We start from the raw sequence: 23,335 nt of genomic DNA, 5'->3' as shown, positions 1-23,335 counted from the left end.
TTTTGTCATGTAATTGCTCTGGCTAGGACTCCAAGTACTATATTGAATAGGTAGGGAGAGAGTTGCAGCCTTGCCTAGTCCCTGATTTTAGTGGGATTGCTTCAAGTTTCTCTCCATTTAGTTTGATGTTGGCTACTGGTTTTCAGTATATTGCTTTTATTATGTTTAGAAATGGGCCTTGCATTCCTAACCTTTTCAAGACCTTTATCATGAACACATGCTGGATTTTCTCAAATGCTTTCTGAGCATCTAATGAGACGATGCTGTGGTTTTTTTTTGTTTTTGTTTTTTTTTGTTTGTTTTTTTTTCTTTTCCATTTTTTATTAGGTATTTAGCTCATTTACATTTCCAATGCTATCCCAAAAGTCCCCCATACCCACCCTCCCAATCCCCTACCCACCCACTCCCCCTTTTTGGCCCTGGCGTTCCCCTGTAAGGGGCATATAAAGTTTGCAAGTCCAAAGGGCCTCTCTTTCCAGTGATGGCTGACTAGGCCATCTTTTGATACATATGCAGCTAGAGACAAGAGCTCTGGGGTACTGGTTAGTTCATATTGTTGTTCCAACTATAGGGTTGCAGTTCCCTTTAGCTCCTTGGGTACTTTCTCTAGCTCCTCCATTGGGGGCCGTGTGACCCATTCAATAGCTGACTGTGAGCATCCACTTCTGTGTTTGCTAGGCCCTGGCATAGTCTCACAAGAGACAGCTATATCTGGGTCCTTTCAGCAAAATCTTGCTAGTGTATGCAATGGTGTCAGCGTTTGGAAGCTGATTATGGGATGGATCCCTGGATATGGCAATCACTAGATGGTCCATCCTTTCATCACAGTTCCAAATTTTGTCTCTGTAACTCCTTCCATGGGTGTTTTGTTCCCATTTCTAAGAAGGGGCAAAGTGTCCACACTTTGGTCTTCGTTCTTCTTAAGTTTCATGCGTTTAGCAAATTGTATCTTATATCTTGGGTATCCTAAGTTTCTGGGCTAATATCCACTTATCAGTGAGTACATATTGTGTGAGTTCCTTTGTGATTGTGTTACCTCACTCAGGATGATGCCCTCCAGGTCCATCCATTTGGCTAGGAATTTCATAAATTCATTCTTTTTAATAGCTGAGTAGTACTCCATTGTGTAAATGTACCACATTTTCTGTATCCATTCCTCTGTTGAGGGGCATCTGGGTTCTTTACAGCTTCTGGCTATTATAAATAAGGCTGCTATGAACATAGTGGAGCATGTATCCTTCTTTTTTTTTCCATTTTTTATTAGGTATTTAGCTCATTTACATTTCCAATGCTATACCAAAAGTCCCCCATACCCACCTACCCCCACTCCCCTACCCACCCACTCCCCCTTTTTGGCCCTGGCGTTCCCCTGTACTGGGGCATATAAAGTTTGCGTGTCCAATGGGCCTCTCTTTCCAGTGATGGCCGACTAGGCCATCTTTTGATACATATGCAGCTAGAGTCAAGAGCTCTGGGGTACTGGTTAGTTCATAATGTTGATCCACCTATAGGGTTGCAGATCCCTTTAGCTCCTTGGGTACTTTCTCTAGCTCCTCCATTGGGAGCCCTGTGATCCATCCATTAGCTGACTGTGAGCATCCACTTCTGTGTTTGCTAGGCCCCGGCATAGTCTCACAAGAGACAGCTACATTTGGGTCTTTTCGATAAAATCTTGCTAGTGTATGCAATGGTGTCAGCGTTTGGATGCTGATTATGGGGTGGATCCCTGGATATGGCAGTCTCTACATGGTCCATCCTTTCATCTCAGCTCCAAACTTTGTCTCTGTAACTCCTTCCATGGGAGTTTTGTTCCCACCTCTAAGGAGGGGCATAGTGTCCACACTTCAGTCTTCATTTTTCTTGAGTTTCATGTGTTTAGGAAATTGTATCCTATATCTTGGGTATCCTAGGTTTTGGGCTAATATCCACTGTGGTTTTTGTCTTTGAGTTTGTTTATATAGTGGGATATGTTGATGAATTTTTGTATATTGAACCATCCCTGCATCCCTGGGTTGAAGCCTACTTGGTAATGATGGATGATCTTTTTGATGTGTTCTTGGATTTGGTTTGTGAGAATTTTATTTAATATTTTTGCATCAATATTCATAAGGGGAACTGGTCTGAAGTGCTCTTTCTTTGCTGGGTCTTTTTGTGATTTAGGTATCAGAGTTATTGTGGCTTCATAGAACAGATTGGATAGAGTACCTTCTGTTTCTATTTTGTGGAATAGTTTGAGGAGAATTGGAATTAGGTCTTCTTTGAAGGTCTGGTAGAACTCTGCACTAAACCCATCTTGTCCTGGGCTTACTTTGGTTGGGAGCCTATTAATGACTGTTTCTATTTCTTTAGGGGGTATGAGACTGTTTAGATAAATAACATCATCCTAATTTAATGTTGGCATCTGGTATCTGTATAGAAAATTGCTTATTTCATCCAGGTTTTCCAGTTTTGTTGAGTATCTGTAGGTTTTGTTCTAGTATCTCATGATTTTTTGGATTTCCTCAATTTTTCTTCTTATGTCTCCCTTTTCATTTCTGATTTTGTTAATTAGTATTCTGTCCCTGTACTGTCTACTTAGTCTGGCTAAGGTTTTAACTATCTTGTTGATGTTCTCAAAGGACCAGCTCCTCATTTGGTTGATTATTTTTTATATAGTTCTTTTTGTTTTCACTTGGTTGACTTCAGGCCTCAGTTTGATTATTTCCTGCTGTCTACTCCTCTTGGGTGAATTTGCTTCCTTTTGTTCTATAGATTTCAGGTGTGCTGTCAAGCTGTGAGTGTATACTCTCTCCTGTGGGTTTTTTTTTTTTTTGTTTTGCATTCTTTGTTTGTTTGTTTTTGTTTTCTTGTTTCTTTTTTTGTTTTTGCTTTTTGTTTGTTTTTTGAGACACTCAGAGGTATGTGTTTTTCTCTTAGGAATGCTCTCATTTTGTCCCATAAGTTTGGGTATGTTGTGGCTTCATTTTCATTAAACTCTTAAAAGTCTTTAATTTCTTTCTTTATTTCTTCCTTGACTAAGATATCATTGAGTTGAGTGTTTTTCAGCTTCCACGTGTATGTGGACTTTCTATTATTTATGATGTTATTGGAGGTCAGCCTTTGTCCGTGATGACCTGGTGGAATGCATAAGATTATTTCAATATATTTGAATTTCTTGAGGACTGTTTTGTGACCGATTATATGGTCAATTTTGGATAAGGTGCCATGAGGTGATGAGAAGAAGTTATATCCTTTTGTTATAGGATAAAATGTTCTATAGTTAAATCCATTTTTTCATAACTTCTGTTAGTTTCACTGTGTGCCTGTTTATTATCTGTTTCCAGGATCTGTCCACTGATGAGAGTGGGGTGTGGAAGTCTCCCACTATTATCGTGTGTGTTGCAATGTGTTCTTGAGTTTTACTAAAGTTTCTTTAAGGAATGTGGTTGCCTTTGCATTTGGAGCATAGATGTTCAGCAGTCAGACAAGGGCCTGATGAAAGATTTTTCTGATTTTGTTCATTGACTGATGACAACAGCAGGGAGGCTTTTTGATAATGCAGAGGCAGGTGTAGACTATGTAAAACAGCTTGCATCTGAAAATGCCAATCCTGCCTGCCAAGCAACCAGTAGACTATACAGGACAAAGGTAGATTTCACTGGGTACATACAACGTGGTTCTGACATAGGGCCCTCTTACCAACATGGCTTAGCTTTGGCAGCTGCTATGCAAGGACAATAGGTAAGAGACTTCTTGGCAAGCAGAGACCAAAAGGCCTGTTTTTATTTTTTATTCCTTATTAGGTATTTATTTCATTTACATTTCCAATGCTATCCCAAAAGTCCCCCACACGCTCCCGCACCCACTCCCCCAACCACCCACTCCCACTTCTTGTCCCTGGCATTCCCCTGTAATGAGGCATATAAAATTTGCACGGCCAATGGGCCTCTCTTTCCACTGATGGCTGATTAGGCCATATTCTGATACATATGCAGCTAGAGATATGAGCTCAGGGGGGTACTGGTTAGTTCATATTGTTGCTCCACCTATAGGGTTGTAGATCCCTTTAGCTCCTTGTGTACTTTCTCTAGCTCCTCCATTGAGGGCACTGTGATCCATCCAATAGCTGACTGTGAGCATCCACTTATGTGTTTGCTAGTCCCCGGTATAGTCTCACAAGATACAGCTGTATCTGGGTCCTTTCAGCAAAATCTTGCTAGTGTATGCAATGGTGTCAGCATTTGAAGGCTGATTATGGGATGGATCCCCGGGTATGGCAGTCTGTAGATGGTCCATCCTTTCGTCTCAGCTCCAAACTTTGTTTCTGTAACTCCTTCCATGGGTGTTCTGTTCCCAATTCTAAGAAGGGGCAAAGTGTCCACACTTTGGTCTTCATTCTTCTTGAGTTTCATGTGTTTCACAAATTGTATCTTCTACCTTGGGTATTCTAAGTATCTGGGCTAATATCCACTTATCAGTGAGTACATATCATGTGAGTTCTTTTGTGATTGGGTTACTTCACTCAGGATGATGCCCTCCAGGTCCATCCATTTGCCTAGGGATTTCATAAATTCATTCTTTGTAATAGCTGAGTAGTACTCCATTGTGTAAATGTACCACATTTTCTGTATCCATTCCTCTGTTGAGGGGCATCTGGGTTCTTTCCAGCTTCTGGCTATTATAAATAAGGCTGCTATGAACCTAGTGGAGCAGGTGTCCTTCTCACCAGTTGGAATGTCTTCTGAATATATGCCCTAGAGACATATTGCGGGATCCTCCCTTAGTACTCTGTCCAATTTTCTGAGGAACCGCCAGACTGATTTCCAGAGTGGTTGTACAAGCTTGCAATCCCACCAACAATGGAGGAGTGTTCCTCTTTCTCTACATCCTGGCCAGCATCTACTGTCACCTGAATTTTTGATCTTAGCCATTCTGACTGGTGTGAGGTGGAATCTCAGGGTTGTTTTTATTTGCATTTCCCCAATGATTAAGGATGCTGAACATTTTTTTCAGGTGCTTCTCAGTCATTCAGTATTCCTCAGGTGAGATTTCTTTGTTTAGCTCTGAGCCCCATTTTTTAATGGAGTTATTTGATTTTCTGGAGTCCACCTTCTTGAGTTGTTTATACATATATTGGATATTAGTCCCCTATCTGTTTTAGGATAGGTAAAGATCCTTTCCCAATCTGATGGTGGCCCTTTTGTCTTATTGACGGTGTCTTTTGCCTTACAGAAGCTTTGCAATTTTATGAGGTCCCATTTGTAGATTCTCAGTCTTACAAAGGAACTGAAAGATCTCTATGATAAAAACTTCAAGTCTCTGAAGAAAGAAATTAAAGAAGATATCAGAGGATGGAAAGATCTCCCATGCTCTTGGATTGGCAGGATCAATATAGTAAAAATGGCTATCTTGCCAAAAGTAATCTACAGATTCAATGCAATCCCCATCAAAATTCCAACTCAATTCTTCAACGAATTAGAAAGGGCAAACTGCAAATTCATCTGGAATAACAAAAAACCTAGGATAGCAAAAACTCTGCTCAAGGATAAAAAAACCTTCGGTGGAATCACTATGCCTGACCTAAAGCTGTACTACAGAGCAATTGTGATAAAAACTGCATGGTACTGGTATAGCAACAGACAAGTAGACCAAGGGAATAGAATTGAAGACCCAGAAATGAACCCACACACCTATGGTCACTTGTTCTGTGACAAGGGAGCAAAAACCATCCAGTGGAAAAAAGACAACATTTTCAACAAATGGTGCTGGCACAACTGACAGTTATCATGTAGAAGAATGTGAATTGATCCATTCCTATCTCCTTGTACTAAGGTCAAATCTAAGTGGATCAAGGAACTCCACATAAAACCAGAGCCAGTGAAACTCCCAGAGAAGAAAGTGGGAAAAAGCCTTGAAGATATGGGCACAGGGGGGAAATTCCTGAATAGAAAAGCAATGGCTTGTGATGTAAGATTGAGAATTGACATTTGGGACCTCATAAAAATTACAAAGCTTCTGTAAGGCAAACGACAACTTCAATAAGACAAAAAGGCCACCAACAGATTGGGAAAGGATCTTTACTTATCCTAAATCAGATAGGTGAGTAATATCCAATATGTATATAAAGAACTCAAGAAGGTGGACTCCAGAAAATCAAATAACCCCATTAAAAATGGGGCTCAGTGTTAAACAAAGCATTCTCACCTTTGGAATACCGAAAGACTGAGAAGCACCTGAAAAAAATGTTCAGCATCCTTAATCATTGGGGAAATGCAAATCAAAATCATTGCTGAAATGACCCTGATATTGCTGTCTCTTGTGAGATTGTGCCAGGGCCTAGCAAACACAGAAGTGGATGCTCACAGTCAGTTATTGGATTGATCAAAGGGCCCCAATGGAGGAGCTAGAGAAAGTACCCAAGGAGCTAAAGGGATCAGCAACCCTATAAGTGGAATAACAATATGAACTAACCAGTACCCCCCGCATCTCTTGACTCTAGCTGCATATGTATCAGAAGATGGCCTAGTCAGCCATCAGTGGAAAGAGAGGCCCATTGGTCTTACAAACTTTATATGCCTCAGTTCAGGGGAACGCCAGGGCCAAGAAGTGGGAGTGGGTGGCTAGGGGAGGGGGAGTATTGGGGACTTGAAATGTAAATGAAGAAAATACCTAATTTAAAAAACCATTAAAAAAAAAGAAGTATAAGCCATGACTTTGCCAGGAATGGAATATATATTTAGCATTGACACTTTTCTGTGCATTGAGTGACACACATACTGTCACCTATGCGATAACACACATGACAAGTTTTGATATTTCACTTGTTTTAATGTCATCGAAATAATTTATAATAGTGAAATGTCTCTTAAATATACATGAAATCTTCTGAAGCTAAAAGTAATATTCACTCAACCAGTTTTAAAAATCTATTTGGAACTTTAAACATGACAAAACCTCATTTTCCAAAGCCTTTTGTAAGTCAAAGGCAGCATGAGTGATTTTTCCAGTGCTAACTAGGCTGAAGCCAATGGGCTTTTGGTTCTCTTCATGGAGGTAGAAAAAAATCTGTTATGAAGTCGTCTATGAAAAGAAATTGTGACAAGTTACTGATAAGATAGAAACCATACAGGGATAATACACAGTGTAACTTTGACTTCATAGAATGAATTGGGTAGTGTTCCTTCTGTTTCTATTTTGTGAAATAGTTTGAAGAATATTGGTATCAGACATTCTTTAAAGGTCTGATAGAATTCTGCACTAAAATCATCTGGTCTTGGGCTTTTTTTTGGGGGGGAGAAGCTTTTAATGACTGCTGCTATTTCTGTAGGCATTATACGACTGTTTAGATGGTTCATCTGATCATGAGTAAATTTTGGTATTTTGTATCTGTCTAGAAAATTGTCCATTTCATCCAGATTTTCCAGTTTTGTTGAATATAGGCTTTTCTACTAGGATCTGATGATTTATTTTAATTTCCTCAGTTTCTGTTGTTATATCTTCCTTTTCATTTATGATTTTATTAATTTGGATACTGTCTCTGTCTCCTCTGGTTAGTCTGGCTAAGGGTTCATCTATCTTATTCTATTTCCTCAAAGAACCAGCTCCTGGTTTTGTTGATTCTTGGTATAGTTCTTTTTCTTTCTACTTGGTTGATTTCAGTCCTGAGTTTGATGTTTGATTATATCCTGCTGTCTACTCCTCTTGGGTGTATTTTCTTCATTTTGTTCTAGAGCTTTCAGGTGTGCTGTTAAGCTGCTAGTGTATGCTCTCTCCAGTTTCTTTTTGGAGGCATTTGTGGGGAATTGGGCTATGCACAGACAGGCTGGTCTCCAGTCGCTCTGAGGTCTGAATCCCGAAGGGTGATAATTCACCTACATGAAATGGTAGGCATTCTCTCATGTTCCTGGAACTCTGGCTCCTGCCTAAGTTACAGACCCCTGTAGCCCCCTAAAAGAGAAGCATGGCTAGAAGTCATGTAGGCAATGGCCCAAGCTTCAGACCTTCAGGCTAAACTTCTCCCCAGTTACCTAGCAACAGTAAAGACCATAAAAGGGGCTGTTAGGCCCCCACCTCTCTCTTACTTCTCACTCTCTTACACTACTCCTCACTCTCACCCTCTCTCCTCTCTTTGTCTTCTCTCCTTCCTCTCTCTCCTCTCCTCTCTCCCTCTTACCCTCTTTCTCTCTAGCCTTCCCCCTTTCTCTTTCTACCTTCTCTCTTTCTAAAATAAATCTCTAAAACCATAGATTGTCTCTGCTCTAGTTAAGATCCACTGCACTCACTCTCGGCGGTGTTGGGAACCTCTTCCCTCATCCCTCTCTCCCATAACCCTGGTGGCTTTAGCAAAGTAGCTCCAGGACTCCCAGGTAGTACTGCCCCTTTGCCAGCCCCCGAAGAGTGGGCTAGACGCTTAGATGCCCATCCAGGAATGGATGGAAAGTGTATGGCAGCTCTCCCATGCCTGACTGACCAGAGATAGGTGGAACTCTGGTGGGGTGTGGGCCTTCCCTTCCCCCTCTTCCCCAGGACCCCCTTATTAGTTCCCAACAGGCACTCAGAGCTGAATTTTCCTCTTAGCACTGCTTTCTCTGTGACTCATAAGTTTGGGTATGCTGTTCCTTCATTTTCATTAAATTCTAAACAGTCTTTAATGTCTTTTTCTTTCTTGACCAAGTTATCATTGAGTATGACGTTGTTCTACTTCCATGTGCATGTGGGCATTCTGTTGTTTTTGTTGCTATTTACTACCAGCCTTAGCCCTTGGTGACCTGAGAAAATGCATGGGATTATTTCATTCTTTTTGTATATTTTGAGGCCTGTTTTGTGACTGATTATATAGTCAGTTTTGGAGAAGGTACCATGAGGTTCTGAGAAGGTATATCCTCTTTATTTTGGTTGAAATGTTCTCTATATACTTGTTAAGTCCATTTGGTCCATAACTTCTGTTAGCTTCAATGTGTTTCTGTTTAGTTTGTGTTTCCATGTTGTGTCCATTTATGAGAGTGGGGTTTTGAAGTCTCCCACTATTATTGTGTGAGGAGCAATGTGTGCTTTGAATTTTAGTGAAATTTCTTTTATGAATGTGGGTGTTCTTGCATTTGGAGCATAGATGTTCAGAATTGAGAGTTCATCTTGGTAGATTTTTCCTCTGATGAGTATGATGTGTTCTTCTTTGTCCTTTTTTGGTAAATTTTGGTTTAAAGTTTGTTTTAGTCAATATTAGAATGGCTACTCCAACTTGTTTCTTTGGACCATTTTCTTGGAAAAAATGTTTTCACCCTTTTACTCTGAGATAGTGTCTTTCTTTGACACTGAGGTACATTTCCTGTATGCAGCAAAGGATCCTGTCTTTGGTTGTTCCTGTGTCTTGATGGCTCTGGGCAGGTCCCTCTTTTGCCAGGAATTTGAGCAGCAGTGGTATTTGGGTATGGAACCCACTAGCACAGGATCAGCTCCAGGCGCTGAGGCAGAGGATGAGCTACCTGATATTTTACTTCTAATCCAAAAGCATATGTCAAGCTCATGTCTTTAAGGCATCAGCTAATATTAAAGGTTCACCTGCCTGATTTGTTATTTACATTTTGACTTTTGCAGTCACAGGAAACTCCATACAGGAGATGTAACACTGGAGCTGCCTTTGCAGCCAAGTGCCAGAAGTGAGCATGGCACTGGCAGGATCTCCAACAAGAGCTTTGCTTCCTCAGGAGTGATTGAGTACAAGATTCAGATGAGCAGATAGCAGTCTTATATCTGTGTTTGGTACATGTTTGTCACAAAGGTTTGTTTTTGTTTTTGTTTTCTTTTTTTGAGACAGGATTTCTCTGTCCTGGAACTCAGTTTGTAGACCAGGCTGGCCTTGAACTCAGAAATCCACCTGCCTCTGCCTCCCCAGTGCTGGGATTAAAGGCGTGCACCACCACACCCAGCTTACAAAGTTTTATTATTGAAAAATTACATTCTGGTGTATTTTGAATCTTGTCATTATTTCACTATAGGGGGAAATTATTTAAATGTGTGTGTGATGTGTGTGTGTGTGTGTGTGTGTGTGTGTGTGTGTGTGTATATATATGTGCATGTGTGTATTCAATCTGTGAATATAGGCACCTATGCATCATGGTATGCTTGTAGAGGTCAGATTTCAACCTATTACACTGGTCCTGACTTTCTGCTTTGTTTCTGTTGGGTGTCTTGTTTTGCACTACTATGTGGTCTAGGCAAAGTAACACAGAGATCCTTGGAATTCACCTGCCATCTTCCCATAGGAACTTTAGTGGTGAAAGGTGCCTGGTACTCATTGTGTAGTGACATGTGGATGCTAGGTATATGTACTCAGGATTTTATTGTGCAGTGAATATTTATCCACTGAACCTCAGGGGATCTAGAGACACTGCTGTGATATCTGTATAAAGATAATATGTCTTTACTATTAGGAAGCCCCCAAAACACATGAAGATACCATCTGAACACTCTAGCTACTCAATAAGTGCTATTGAGTGCTTATGCATCGTATGTCCCATAAATACACAGATCTATGACACTTGTTTCTTTGCTGAATTGAAGATATTGAAGATTTATCAAGCAAAAACAATAAAAAAATGTTGCCTTTTTCTGGAACCTCCAAAATGGAATATATTTTGTGTCTCTGAGTCTAACTATATTTCTACCTTCTACCAGTCAATCCACATAAAACTTACTGAGCTATCTTTTTTTTTCCACAGCGAGTTCATGGTTTGTCTGTATTCCTCAATTGCTGAAAACAAACAACAGCAAAACAACCAAGCTGAAGCCAGAAATCAGCTTCTTCTATGGAAATAATGAATCCAGAGGACATAAGTTCAAAAGCTGAGCTCCAAGTCAAATTGTAGAAAAAATTTTATGTCCCTTGTGCCTCCTTGCTTTAGCAATCTAGAGTGACTTATATTTGATTGGCTTATTAAACTTCTTAGTAGAGTTTGCCCAACTGCCTCAGAAACAGTAATGCTTCCAAAGCAACTGATTTTTACCAGATTACAGTGTAGACTACAGGAGGAGGAACAGGGTTTAAGGAGAGGTGTGGCATAGAATCTTGAACCTTCTGAAAGCTGGCCAGTGTAGTGTGGATACTTCCAGTTTTTCAGGGTTCCATCCCATAGCACCCTGTTCTGGAATTGCCTTGCACTTAAAGATTGAACATTATTCCACACCATGCAGAGTCTGTGTTTTGGTCATATGTTCTGTTTATTCTAGGCTGTAGTTTCTATTTGAAGTCTTGGTAATTTTAAATCCTATTATTTTAATATTAATGATATCCCAAATTAAATGTAATTGAACATGTTTGGAACGTGATTCCTTTCTATCTGAATGGACACTAAAATATTTAAAACTTAAAAAAAATACAACAAAAAATAAAACCAGAGAAGTCATACATTTTAGGTTGAAATTTGACCGATTTACAACAAAAGTTTGTGTTCATAGTAGGTAAAACAATTATTAGATATTCTAGAAAATAATTTTCTCTCATGTCCAGGATAGGTATTTTTTCAAGACTTATAGAAACATGGTTTAAGGAGAAATGTTGCTGTTCAAGTTACTGTGTGCCTTTTGCACATAGTTCTGTTTTGAAAGCTACGTGTGTAATTCATTTTCTTTCTGGATCATAGCACTACTTATGCAAAGTAATGCTTTTCTAATTTGTCAAAATACATAACAGAAAATTGAAATATGAAAACATATTTGAAGTGTTCACATACTTACAAAGAGTGTGGAATGTCTAAGACCAAGATGGGCAAGAACTACCTTACAGGGCTCCCTTAAAGAACCACTGAGTAATAAAATAAAAAATAAAGTAAAATAAAATAAAAAACACCCGTGTCATATCTTAAAGTGTATTGTTAAATGTTCTGTTACATTTTTACCATCATGTTGTTTAAAATAAATAATTTTGACAGAAAAACAGCTTTATATTTCACATTTGGCAAAGCACATTGACAGCATGCCATGACTGATAGTTCTGATGCCAGCCCATTAGCTCTTCCTAAGGATCTTACTTAAGAAAGAATATTCAAACATGTATCATCCTCTCTCATACAGAATATTCAAACATTTATTATCCTCTCTCATACAGACCTCAAACAGTTAACTATATGTTTTTCAGTGCTCATAAACACAAAAGGGCTTACTGTGGCATAGATGTGCACCACAAAGATTTGCATATTGTAAGATGTTGGATCATTCAGGAACATAGTTCTTGAGCAGGAGACAATAGTGTCATAGATGGTCATCAGCACAAAGAAGCTCATGAGCATCAGGAGGGTCTGGGTAGCTCTTTGCTTTGGGGATGTTTTGGGGGAAAGGCTGATACCTTGCAGATGCTGGGTCTTTTTCCTGTGCCTACACAAGAGGGCTACCATGTACCAAGTTGAGAGAACCATGAGACTAATAAGAAAGACATCCCTGATGACCAGTAGAGTAGAAAACATGCTTTGCATGACGTAACTCAAGGGTAGAATAGAGCAGGACTGAGTAACATAAATAAAGTCATTTGTGGTTAAATTTGGGGTGGCAATGATGGATACCAAGAGTTGACTGCCAATTAACATATAGAGGACACTCAGGAAAAGAATGGCACATGAGATATGATGGAGAGATTTACGCTTGAACTTTGCTAAACAGGAGCTTCTGGGACTGAGGATGATGGCCTGGAGGACACTCAACATGCTGGTGGTACAAAGGGAGAGACCCCTCAAAACTCTGTACAGGTACACAAGGAATTTACATATGATGTCATCCCAACCCCTCCAAGAAATAAAAATGTCTGTGGCTATGAATGCCATGACCAGTAGCATTAGTAGGTGGATTAGGGACAAGAGACCAATGGGCAGGTCAGAGAGTCTGGACCTGTGCCCATGAATGAACTTGAGGATGTGGAAGAGAAGAAGGAAGCTATTGCCTGAGATCCCAATGCCAATTTCGGAGAAAAAGATGTGCCTTAAGTTAGAATGAGTGTGTACCCTGCTGTTCTCATTCATCATATGTGAGAACAGTGGCTGAGGAGAAAAGAACAGAATCTCATTCATAACTCCTGGCAACTCTGCTCCCCTCATCATATTCCACTGAAGACCTCAACTCCACCTCACACCCTACAGATCATCTCACCTGTCCTAAGCTGAGCCATGGCTGGATCCTGTGTCCTATGGTGGCTGCATCAGTGTGTGAGCTCCTTCAACATTAAATACTGCACACATAATAGATTATGTCTTTTCTTATTTAGCATGTGTGGGTTTTCCTGGAGCAGGAACAGCATCTTGCTTGGTTTTCATCCACAACATCCTCACTTCCAGAAACGTTATAGACAGTTTTACTATGTTGGGTGAGTTTGAATGAGGAGGATTTTGTGAAAGAAACCAGTCCTTCCCAATGAAAGAGGTCCTGTGTATTGGGTATGCACTTATTCTAGTTGGAGCTATCTTTACTCAATTTTTTATAAAACCAAATTTCTTAATATATTTTTATAGCAACTGTTGTGAATTGTGATCTGTGAATCCAGACATTTCACCTTCCACCCAAATCTGCCATTTTAACCAAGTATGACCCAGAATACTCTGAGGCTGAGCTCCAGTCAGCTCCTCCTGAACATATACACAGCCATGTGCTTGTATCAGGTGGACACTAGGTATTCAAGAGCATGCTCTTTACACACCGAACATGGCAGTGTTCCAGTACAAGATGGTCTCTGCAGATATTTCACCTGCTGGTTCTCCCATGCAGTGCCTCATGTTTGTGCTCTAGAAGAGATAAGGCCATACATAGTTACTGGTCACCTCCATCCATGCTTGAAATAGAAGATAAAAGATAAATGAATTCCAAAACAGAACACTGGAGTGGAATCCTTTCCAGAGAACTCAGGTGGACAATTCAGTCTTTGAGCAATGCTCTGTAAGTGCGTCTTTCATGATTTTAGTCATATTCTAGAACTGCCTGCAAGAGAATAGCAAAGTAGGCAAATGTCTGCAGAAGCTTACTCCATGTCCTCTTTCAGTATATACATCAGGGGAAATTGAACTACAATTAAAAGTATTGGGGTTATCCCTTATTACAGAATTAAAACAAAGTGGTTCAACTCAGTCTAGAAAGGCATGTTCTAAAGGATTCTGTTTTCCCTCTTTCCATAATTGAAAGTTGATACTTTTTCAGCTTCCTGATATGCCAACTACAAGCTTATATTCATTAGTGTGCTATATATACTATAAAATTATTACAGATTCTTGATTACACATTGACTTAGTAAAACAGCATTACTAAACCAATGTTGGGTAGGAAAGTCTTTATTGCATATTACTGCTAATAATACATTATCCAGGGTAGTTGGTGGAAGAACTTAAGGCAGACACTGATAGGCAAGAACTGATGCACAATCATGGAAGAGTGTTATTTACTGGTTTTTTGCTTCATGGCTTTCCTTGTCTGTATTCTTAAGTATCCACCCAACCAGGGCCTATACTCACACTGAGCTGGGCCCTCTGACATAGATCACCAATCAAGAAAACTCACCATAAATGTGCCCACATATCAATCTGGTGGTGGAATTCTCTGAACTGACATTACCTTTCCTCTTTTTAAATAATTTACCTTGTGTCAAAACAAACAAGCAAAGAAACAAACAAACCAAAACTGCTGGCACAGTTGACCAGTTGTCAGGTTGACACAAAAGCACATCATTGTTACACTATAACTTTGTCTCTTTTGTTGTTGTTGTTCCCAAGATATCATACTGAAATTAACATTTCAATATAAAAGTTTCACATACTTTGAAAGTTCAATCTCCTTAAAATTTTCAAATCCCATTCAACATGCAAAGCTTCTCCAAAATTTTCAAAACTGGATATTTTAATATCCAGTTTCTCTAACATTTCCAAAGTTTCTATAAAATACATATAGTCTCTGCAAAACTCAAAAGTCCCCATTAAACTCCAAAAGCCATTTGGATGTCAAATTTTCTTAATTGTGGACCCCTGTTACATAAATAGTAACTCATATACTTTCTTGTTTCCAAAAGGAAGAACCAAGGCACAGTCACAATCAAATTCAATAAAGTCCAACAGTGTCAAACTGTGTCACATTTCTGGGACTCACTAACTGTCCTCTGGTCTCCTCCACAGTGCTGGGAAAGCCTTCTATAGCACACACAGCTTGTCTTCTAGACTCAAATTGGCCCCACCACAGAGCAACTGCTGTGATGCTGACATCTCAGATTGCTTGGGTCTGGATTTCAACTTGGCTCAAGCTTCATTGGTAGCCTCTCCTTGGCTCTCTTTAGGAACTTAACCCTGCCATAAGGTGACAAGCTACAGTGCCACTCCCTGACCCCTTCCTGCCTTCAGAACCAGTACAACTTGAGAGACACTTAAAGTACAAACTTCACAGCTTCAACCATATCTGGATTAGCATGTCTGTGTGTTGAGCCCAAGAAAACCCTTTTGTGAGAATTTCAATTGTTTCATCAAGGTAAAAAATTCACTTTAGTGGTTCTTTACTTAAAATATGAGTGGCCCTCATAGAATCTTTAAGGGACTCTCAAACTTCCATCTTGATCTCTCTAAGACAAGCCTCCATCATCTGCAATCGTCTCAGCATTATAATCTAAGACCATACAGAATAATCCACTAAGATATCAGCATTCTATTATTATACAGCCTAAATTTTCCAAATCCTTCCACAATCTTCAAAAAATCACATGGTCAGGTCTATCACAGTAATACCCCATAACCTAGTACCAATTTATGTCTTGGTTAGGCCTTCTGTTGCTATGATAAAACACCATGATTAAAAGGAAGTTGGGGAGAAAGGGATTATTTCACCATACATCTTGTAGTTCTTCATATAGGGAAGATGAGGAAAGAATTCAAGACGGGGCTTGGGAGCAGGAACTGAGGTAAAAGCCGTGGAGTGGTGTTGTTTACCACATTGCTCCTTTTATCTCTCTCTATCTACATTCCCATGGTACCTAAGACCACCAGTCCAGGTGTGGAAATGTCCACAGTGATCTGGGCCCTCCCATATCAAGTCAATCATCAATCAATAATATACACAAGGTGCTTGCCCATGGGCCAGTATGGTGGCTATATTTTCTCAGTTGAGATTCCCTCTTCTAAAATAACTCTAGCTTGTGTCAAGTTATCATGAAACTATGTAGCACAGACACCCCCCATATAGGTCATGTAATTTTGTAAACAAATTCCTGTTACAGAGTAAAAATTTATCACTGGAAGTCAAGGGTGTGAGTGAAATAATTTTATACTAATTTAGAACATGAGATATTTTAATGGAAGTTATTACTGAAAGGTAAAGGGGATAAAATTCATAAGTACAGGGTACTGGTTAAGGCATTAGACCTGAGTCAGTTAGTTGGTATAAACATTGAACAGAGTTGATTTGCTGAAATAAAAATTGTGTAGCATCTTTAGAAAAGGTTAACCCTATATAAAATTAAATAGGTCATATAAACATATATTATACATATGTACACACACATATATATAAAATAGATGGTGCTTAATTAATTCATTTGTACTGTGAAGTTCTTTATAAAACTTATGGGTTTGTTTTCCAAATCCCAGTTGGCAAGAATCAGAACATAGTATGGTGCAGAAAGACATACTTCTCTTTCTCAATGATCAAGGAAAATGGCAATTGTTTTATGGAACAAATGCCACCATGAGCACATACTCTATATTTCTTTTTGTGATCTGTGTGCAGTGAGCTACAGGTGAATGTTTTATGCACTTCATTTCATGGAAGGAAAGCACAACTGTAGAGTTTAAAGTAGTAGCTGGCATCATATGCACGATGGCACTAGCTAAGAGGCATGAGAATTCCAAACTGCTTTCTCTCACGTTGTTCCTGGAAATGTGCATTTTATATTACTACATTGAGATAATCAGAAAAGAGAAGAGTAAATAAAAGAAGAAAGGAAACAAGAAGCAGGAACAAAGAAGAGAGGAAAGAAACTAAAAGGAACTTGATCTTTATGAACATATCTCCTTATTAGACCACCCAGGCAGTGCACTGTCAGCTCTGCAGAGCCAGTGCAGGCTGTGTTAGTGTCAGGGTCACTTCAGAAACCTCAGCCCTGCAAACCTGAAGCTCTTCGGAAAGTCAGGCAGGCACAGAGATTGTGACTCCTCAGTGATATTCTCAATATCATGGCTTCACGGATTCTGGCTTTGAAAGCACTGGGAAACCTTATCTTTCTGGAGGTGGAATTCCACAGGAGCAAAGAGAATACTTACAGTGACGTGATTGCCTGCCATCACATATATCAGCTTACCTGGAAGCACACAGACACCATTTCTCTAGTCATCCTGCTTCCTGCAAATTTCACAGATCAGATAATCCTAAAAAGTTTTATATCATAAGTAACAGTGCCAAGGAGTGGTGACACACACCTTAATTCCAGCACGTCAAAAGCAGAGGTTGTGGATGTTTGAGTTCAAGACCTAACTGGTCTGCATAGTGAGTTCCAAGGACATTCAGGGCTACACAGAGAAAGCCTGTCTTGAAAAACAAAACAACAAAAAGAATAAGTAAGGCATGCAGATTCTAGATAGATGTATAATTTCTATAGAAAACCCTCTGGTGAGCATGAACCCTCCTCAGATACAAACCAGAATGAATTCTCTAGCCCGTCCCCTCCCAGCTGAGCCTCAGCAGCTCACACCTTTCTGGCTGAGCATGGGTTATTAGATCTGAAGAGAATACACATACTGAGAACTACAGAATGATTTAAGGGACACTCATCTAACAGAGAGGGCTGGAGAGAGTAATCTGTGACCTATTGTACCATGCAGTGTGATTGCATTTTGCACAATGTAATAAAACAAGCTACTTTCAGGAGACAGTAAATTCTCTACATAGTGTACATAGCACCAGGGAAGGTCACTTATTTCTGAAACATGTCCCATTAGATGAGTCTACACTGGGGGAAAGGAAAGAAAGGTGTTTGGCCAACTTAGGAAAGGAATCCTATATGGAACAAAAAAATGACAAAGTGGAACCTGAGCAGTCTTAAGTTAAAGTCGATTGTGAAGGCTATAGCTGCCCAGGGCAGAAAAATTGAAATTCCCTGTACATACTGAATCAAGGAATCCCTGACTTTAGCCTTTGTGCCATTCCACAATTATCTCAGTCATGGAGAATCATGACCCTTAGGATCATCAAATAGAGGTGTTTGCAGATAACGCTGGCCCTTCTTAATGAAAACAGCTTGAGGATGACGTTACTTGGTCAGGATGTCTATCTTTGCCCCAATCCTAACTTACACCTAGAAAGACACTAGGGAGAAGCGGCTGGTGCACCAGGGAAGGCAAAAACATTACCAAGCAGGTTTCAGCCCTGTTTTCAGAGATGCCAGAAATAAATGAATTTTGGGAATGTGATGGGCAAACCATGAAGAGCCCTTGGGCTGAGGGAGGGTGGCTGTTTCTGAAAGACTGTGTATGAATTGCATTTTTAAATCTTAAAGCCTTTTTAGGTGTGTCTTCATGCTCAGACTGGCAGTGGGAATATTATTACCTGGTGTTTCTAAATAAACCTCCAGAAACAGAAGATACCCCAGCGAGGCAACATGGCACAGACTCCAGCCATCAACATGGACCCCACACAGTGCTGCAGCACAATCTCCTGCCCTCATCACCCAGTGATGACTCCTGAGATGCTCAGTCTTGCTGTAACACAGAACTTAGCTCTCTCCCAGTGCATTTGTTGTGCATTTGTATTATCAGAAAATTATAAAGGATATTTCTTCAATGACTAGAACACAGAAATCATTAATAATCACAAATATCATGTCTACTAGGTTCATTTTTACTGCTTATTACCAATTTGTCTCCTGTAGCCTCATCACTATAGTGACTCAGGACAACTCCTACCAGGCAGAACAAAGATAATGGATTACATAATTTGTGAAGTTAAACAGGGAACAAAATGCTCTTAAGAAATTTCCACTCTATAAAGGCCAGCAAGGAGCATTCTGTTAGGTGAGGTCTGAACATACAACCCATTTCCTTTTCACAGGTTTTAGATCTTGTAAGTATTTACATATAGAAGCCAGTGTATCAACACTATTCCTTTCATGGTACATAATCAACAGAAAAAAATTAAATGTATATGTTTATATTTGAAAGAAAACCACCACTTCCTTTCAAGATGCATAAAAAGTATCATTTCTGAAAACCTCTAGAAACTGCACCATACAACTTATGGATGACAAAGTAAATTTGGTACATAGATCAGAAAAATAAATTGAAATAAAAATTAAATGAGATAAAATTTAAGTAATTTTAGGACCTTAATAAAATGAATATTCCATGAAGAAAATGCACTTGATGCAGCATACAGTACCCTGTGCTGAGGACCTTCAAACTCAGCTTCCCCATGGCAGAGGCTGAAACTCTCCCTGCAGCTCCAGAGCTCCTCCTCCTCCCACAGCCTGCCTGGGTCCCAGCCACCTTCTGATTCTGTGCTTACTCAGGGCACTTACTCAGATGGAAGGGGTGGGGCAGGTGGAGTCTGAGCTGAGGAGATCCTGCACAGGCTTAGGTGAAGGGAGCCTTTAAAGCATCTCTGCAGCCTGCAATTTTAGTGACTGTCAGTGACAAGTTCCCACTGGAGAGCAGGGACATGTGGGATCCCACTGGAACATGTTACCTGTTGAGTTGACTCTACTCTGTTGGGTAACATCTGTCCTGTGTGAGCTGGGCCCAAACTTTTCACTGAGCATCCTTGGCACACCTGCAAGTTAGATCAGAACACAATGGAGTCAATACAAACTTGCTAATTTTCTCCTCAGGCAAAATGACTACAAACTAAACTTCTACTGCATAATTCATCTGCGTAACTGTGCTACTCCTGGTGCCTTCCTTGAGCTTCCATGTTTCTGATTAAATCTATATTAAGTGGCAGGCTGTGTCTTCCAGGATCTTTCAACACAGAGAGAACCTGCATCCAAGAAATCGTGTTTCTGTACCCCGTGACTTCCAACTTTCCAGACCTTAGTAAACAGTAAAAATGGATTTTAAGAAAAATTTAGGATTTTCAGCATTCTCCTTGTATCTCGGCTGCTTCGTGGTCAGGAAGTCCTGGAGAGAGACTAGTTTATAATAGCCAGAAGCTGAAAAGAACCCAGATGCCCCTCAACAGAGGAATGGATACAGAAAATGTGGTACATTTACATAATGGAGTACTACTCAGCTATTAAAAAGAATGAATTTATGAAATTCCTAGGCAAATAGATGGACCTGGAGGGCATCATCCTGAGTGAGGTAACCCAATCACAAAAGAACTCACATGATATGTACTCACTGATAAGTGGATATTAGCCCAGATATTTAGAATACCTAAGATATATAAGATACAATTTGCAAAACACATGAAACTAAAGAAGAACAAAGACCAAAGTGTGGACACTTTGCCCCTTCTTAGAATTGGGAACAAAACACCCATTGAAGGAGTTACAGAGACAAAGTTTGGAGCTGAGACAAAAGGAAGGACCATCTAGAGACTGCCATATCCGGGGATCCATCCCATAATCAGCCTTCAAATGCTGACAACATTGCATACACTAGCAAGATTTTGCTGAAAGGACCCTGATATAGCTGTCTCTTGTGAGACCATGCCGGGGCTTAGCAAACACAGACGTGGATGCTCACAGTCAGCTATTGGATGAATCACAGGGCCCCCAATGGAGGAGCTAGAGAAAGTACCCAAGGAGCTAAAGGGATCTGCAACCCTATAGGTGGAACAACAATATGAACTAACTAGTAGCCCCAGAGCTCATGTCTCTAGCTGCATATGTATCAAAGGATGGCCTAGTTGGCCATCAGTGGAAAGAGAGGCCCATTTGTCTTGCAAACTTTATATGCCTCAGTACAGGGGAATGCCAGGGCCAATAAGTGGGAGTGGTTGGGGGAGGATATGGGAGACTTTTGGGATAGCACTGGAAATATAAATGAAGAAAATATCTAATAAAAAAAGAAAAGGAAATTTAGAACTAAAGAGAGACTTGATAGTTTGAGGCTGTGCAATCATAGGCAGCTTGAACATAACTGTGCCTGAGGCCAACCATGAACTGGACTCTTCTCCTCAGGGAGCATGAATGACCAGCTTCCTACTCAGTGATGGAGTTAGGAAGTCTTAACAACTGATTTTTTCAGAAATGAAATGCAATTTTGCTTTTGTCCCCTAGGTACTTTACATACAGTCATATAAATATCCTGACAAATGGAGCAATGGATCAGACTGAGAAAAGAGTACAACCATCCAAGGTGGCCTACTCTTCTTTTGGGATCTCAGAATTAGAAGACAGCATATTATAATACCTGCTCTCAATATGTCAAGAACTTACACAGTAGAAAGCATGAAAGATTAGTTATTTCCACAGAGGACTAGAGACTTAAGAAACTAAACATATGCAAAATACGAAAGATCATAACATCTACTCTGTAAGATTCTCCACAAGGCACCTGGGGGAGAGGAAGCCTCAGAGCAAAGGCAAGCCACCCATTATTAAATACCCAACTCATGCCAACGGGGAAGTCTAAATTCTGCACAGTGGCTTCATGAGCATTTGAATGCTCATACAACAGGCATGGCTGAGCTGGGGAAGAGGAAGCCGGCAGCATGGAGGGCACTGAAAAATGTTCATCCCTTGCCCATCCCTTCCCTTAGGGCTTCTGTCCTAATCTATTGCACAGGACATTGCCATCCAATTGTCACCATGTTTCTTTCCTGAAAGAACATAGTGGCTAGTGTGGCAAAGGAGTTAGCCTGGCAGAGGAGGTAGCCATTGTCCCCTGCCCTTTGCTTTATGAAGCTACTGTTCTCTGGAGGAACAGACTCTTCTTGGATAAAGAGATACAAGCACACATTCCAGATCCAAAATGGACTAGCTCTGTGACGCTGGGCAGGTAAGTCAACCTTGCTGAATCTTCATTTGTGTCAGTTTTTAAAACTGATTTTTAAAATTTATGATCTTTTTTTTTGTTGTTCACAGCATGCTTGCTTTGTGCTTGATTGAGATCAGAAGCAGGTACTGGATCCTCCAGAGCTACAGTCATGAATGGTTGACAGCCCTACACAGGTACTAAGAACTGAAGTGGAATCCCTCAGAAAGTGGCCAGTGCTATTAACTGATGAGACTTATCTCCAGCTCCTGATATTCCAAACATCTGTATTGCTAAGTGTTCACAGTGATATTCATACAAATCCTTGGATATATTTTCTCTTTCTATGTAGAGTGGCTTTGGAATTCTGATGGGGATAGCATCTAGTCTGTACATGGGTTTTGATAGCAGAGCCAGTTACACATTAATCCTGTCAGTTCATGAGCATGAGCAATCCTTTCTGCCTTCTTGGATCTTCTTTTCTTTTCTTTTTTTTTTTTGTGTTTAAAAATGTTCATTGTATAATTCCTTTACTTCCTTGATTAGATCCAAGGCAAGTTACTTATTTAATTAATCATTTACTTTATGTTTTTGTGAATGGACTTCTTTCTCATCCGGTTTGTTATCACTATCGAGGAAAGCTGCACATATTCAATTGTGTATCCTGCTTCTTTGTGCAGCTTTCCGTGGCCAAAATGTTCTTAGGGTCTCTTATGTACATAGCTGCAAATCCCTTACTTTTTCATTTCTTTCTCCCTTATCTCATTCTTATGGCTTCTTGCTCTAGCTAATCCTTGAAGGACTGTAGTAAACAAGAGGGAAGGTGGCATCCTATTTACACTCTTAATTTTAGTGGATATGTCTGAGGTTTCACAATGTTGTATAATTTTGATTATAGATTTGTCACATATATCCATTATCATATATAAGTATGTGTATATATTTCTGACTTCTTATATCATGAAAAGTTGTTAGACTTTCACAAAGGCCTTTTCTGCATGTATTGATATGATCCCAATGTTTCTTTCTTTGAGCTCCATCTTTTTCTTTCTTTGGATGCTATCTCTGTCTATTAACTAAGATATCTTGGGGAGCAGGTATCAGACATTGACAACTTATAGAATCTAGAATATAGGCACCAGTCTTCAGTACTTCTTAAGGCCAGAGTTCCATGATAGTCTAGAATGGATGTTAAGCCTGACTCTTATGTATTGATGGGAAGAAGACCATTGTCAGCCTAAAAGAATCTTTGTTTGTCAAAAAGGGAGGGAAGTGCTTACTTCCTAAGGTGTTGAGGATTAAGTACTAGAGTGAGTATAGGTGTTTTGTACACAGTGAGTTCGCCCAAAGGAAGTCAGGAGAAGACAGATTGTGTGTTATCATAAGAGAATGCCCTACAGGAAGCTTATGTGCTTGTCCCATGGTGGCCACCTCAAACA

General features: G+C 39.9%; 1 protein-coding gene and 1 pseudogene across 1 annotated transcript; one reads left to right on the top strand and one right to left on the bottom strand.

Moving 5' to 3' along the window:
• Window positions 1-11,797, top strand: part of Gm20426 — a 102,467-nt pseudogene extending 90,670 nt beyond the window's left edge.
• On the bottom strand, window positions 11,523-19,525 carry Vmn1r51 (vomeronasal 1 receptor 51). Its single transcript, NM_011683.2, has 3 exons — window positions 19,496-19,525; window positions 17,403-17,511; window positions 11,523-13,742 (listed from the first exon to the last, which is right to left on the bottom strand). Exon 3 carries the CDS (start codon window positions 13,062-13,064, stop codon window positions 12,075-12,077), a length of 990 nt encoding a protein of 329 aa, NP_035813.2. The 5' UTR covers window positions 13,065-13,742; window positions 17,403-17,511; window positions 19,496-19,525; the 3' UTR covers window positions 11,523-12,074.
• Window positions 19,526-23,335: the final 3,810 nt, after the last annotated feature.

The sequence above is a fragment of the Mus musculus genome, chromosome 6, assembly GCF_000001635.26.
Source record: "Mus musculus strain C57BL/6J chromosome 6, GRCm38.p6 C57BL/6J".
In the NCBI taxonomy this organism is placed as follows: domain Eukaryota; kingdom Metazoa; phylum Chordata; class Mammalia; order Rodentia; family Muridae; genus Mus; species Mus musculus.
This window is presented reverse-complemented; position numbering and strand designations above follow the sequence as displayed.

Coding starts and splice junctions, on each gene's coding strand:
- Vmn1r51 (NM_011683.2), bottom strand. CDS start 13,064: ATGATGAGGGGAGCAGAGTTGCCAGGAGTTATGAATGAGATTCTGTTC.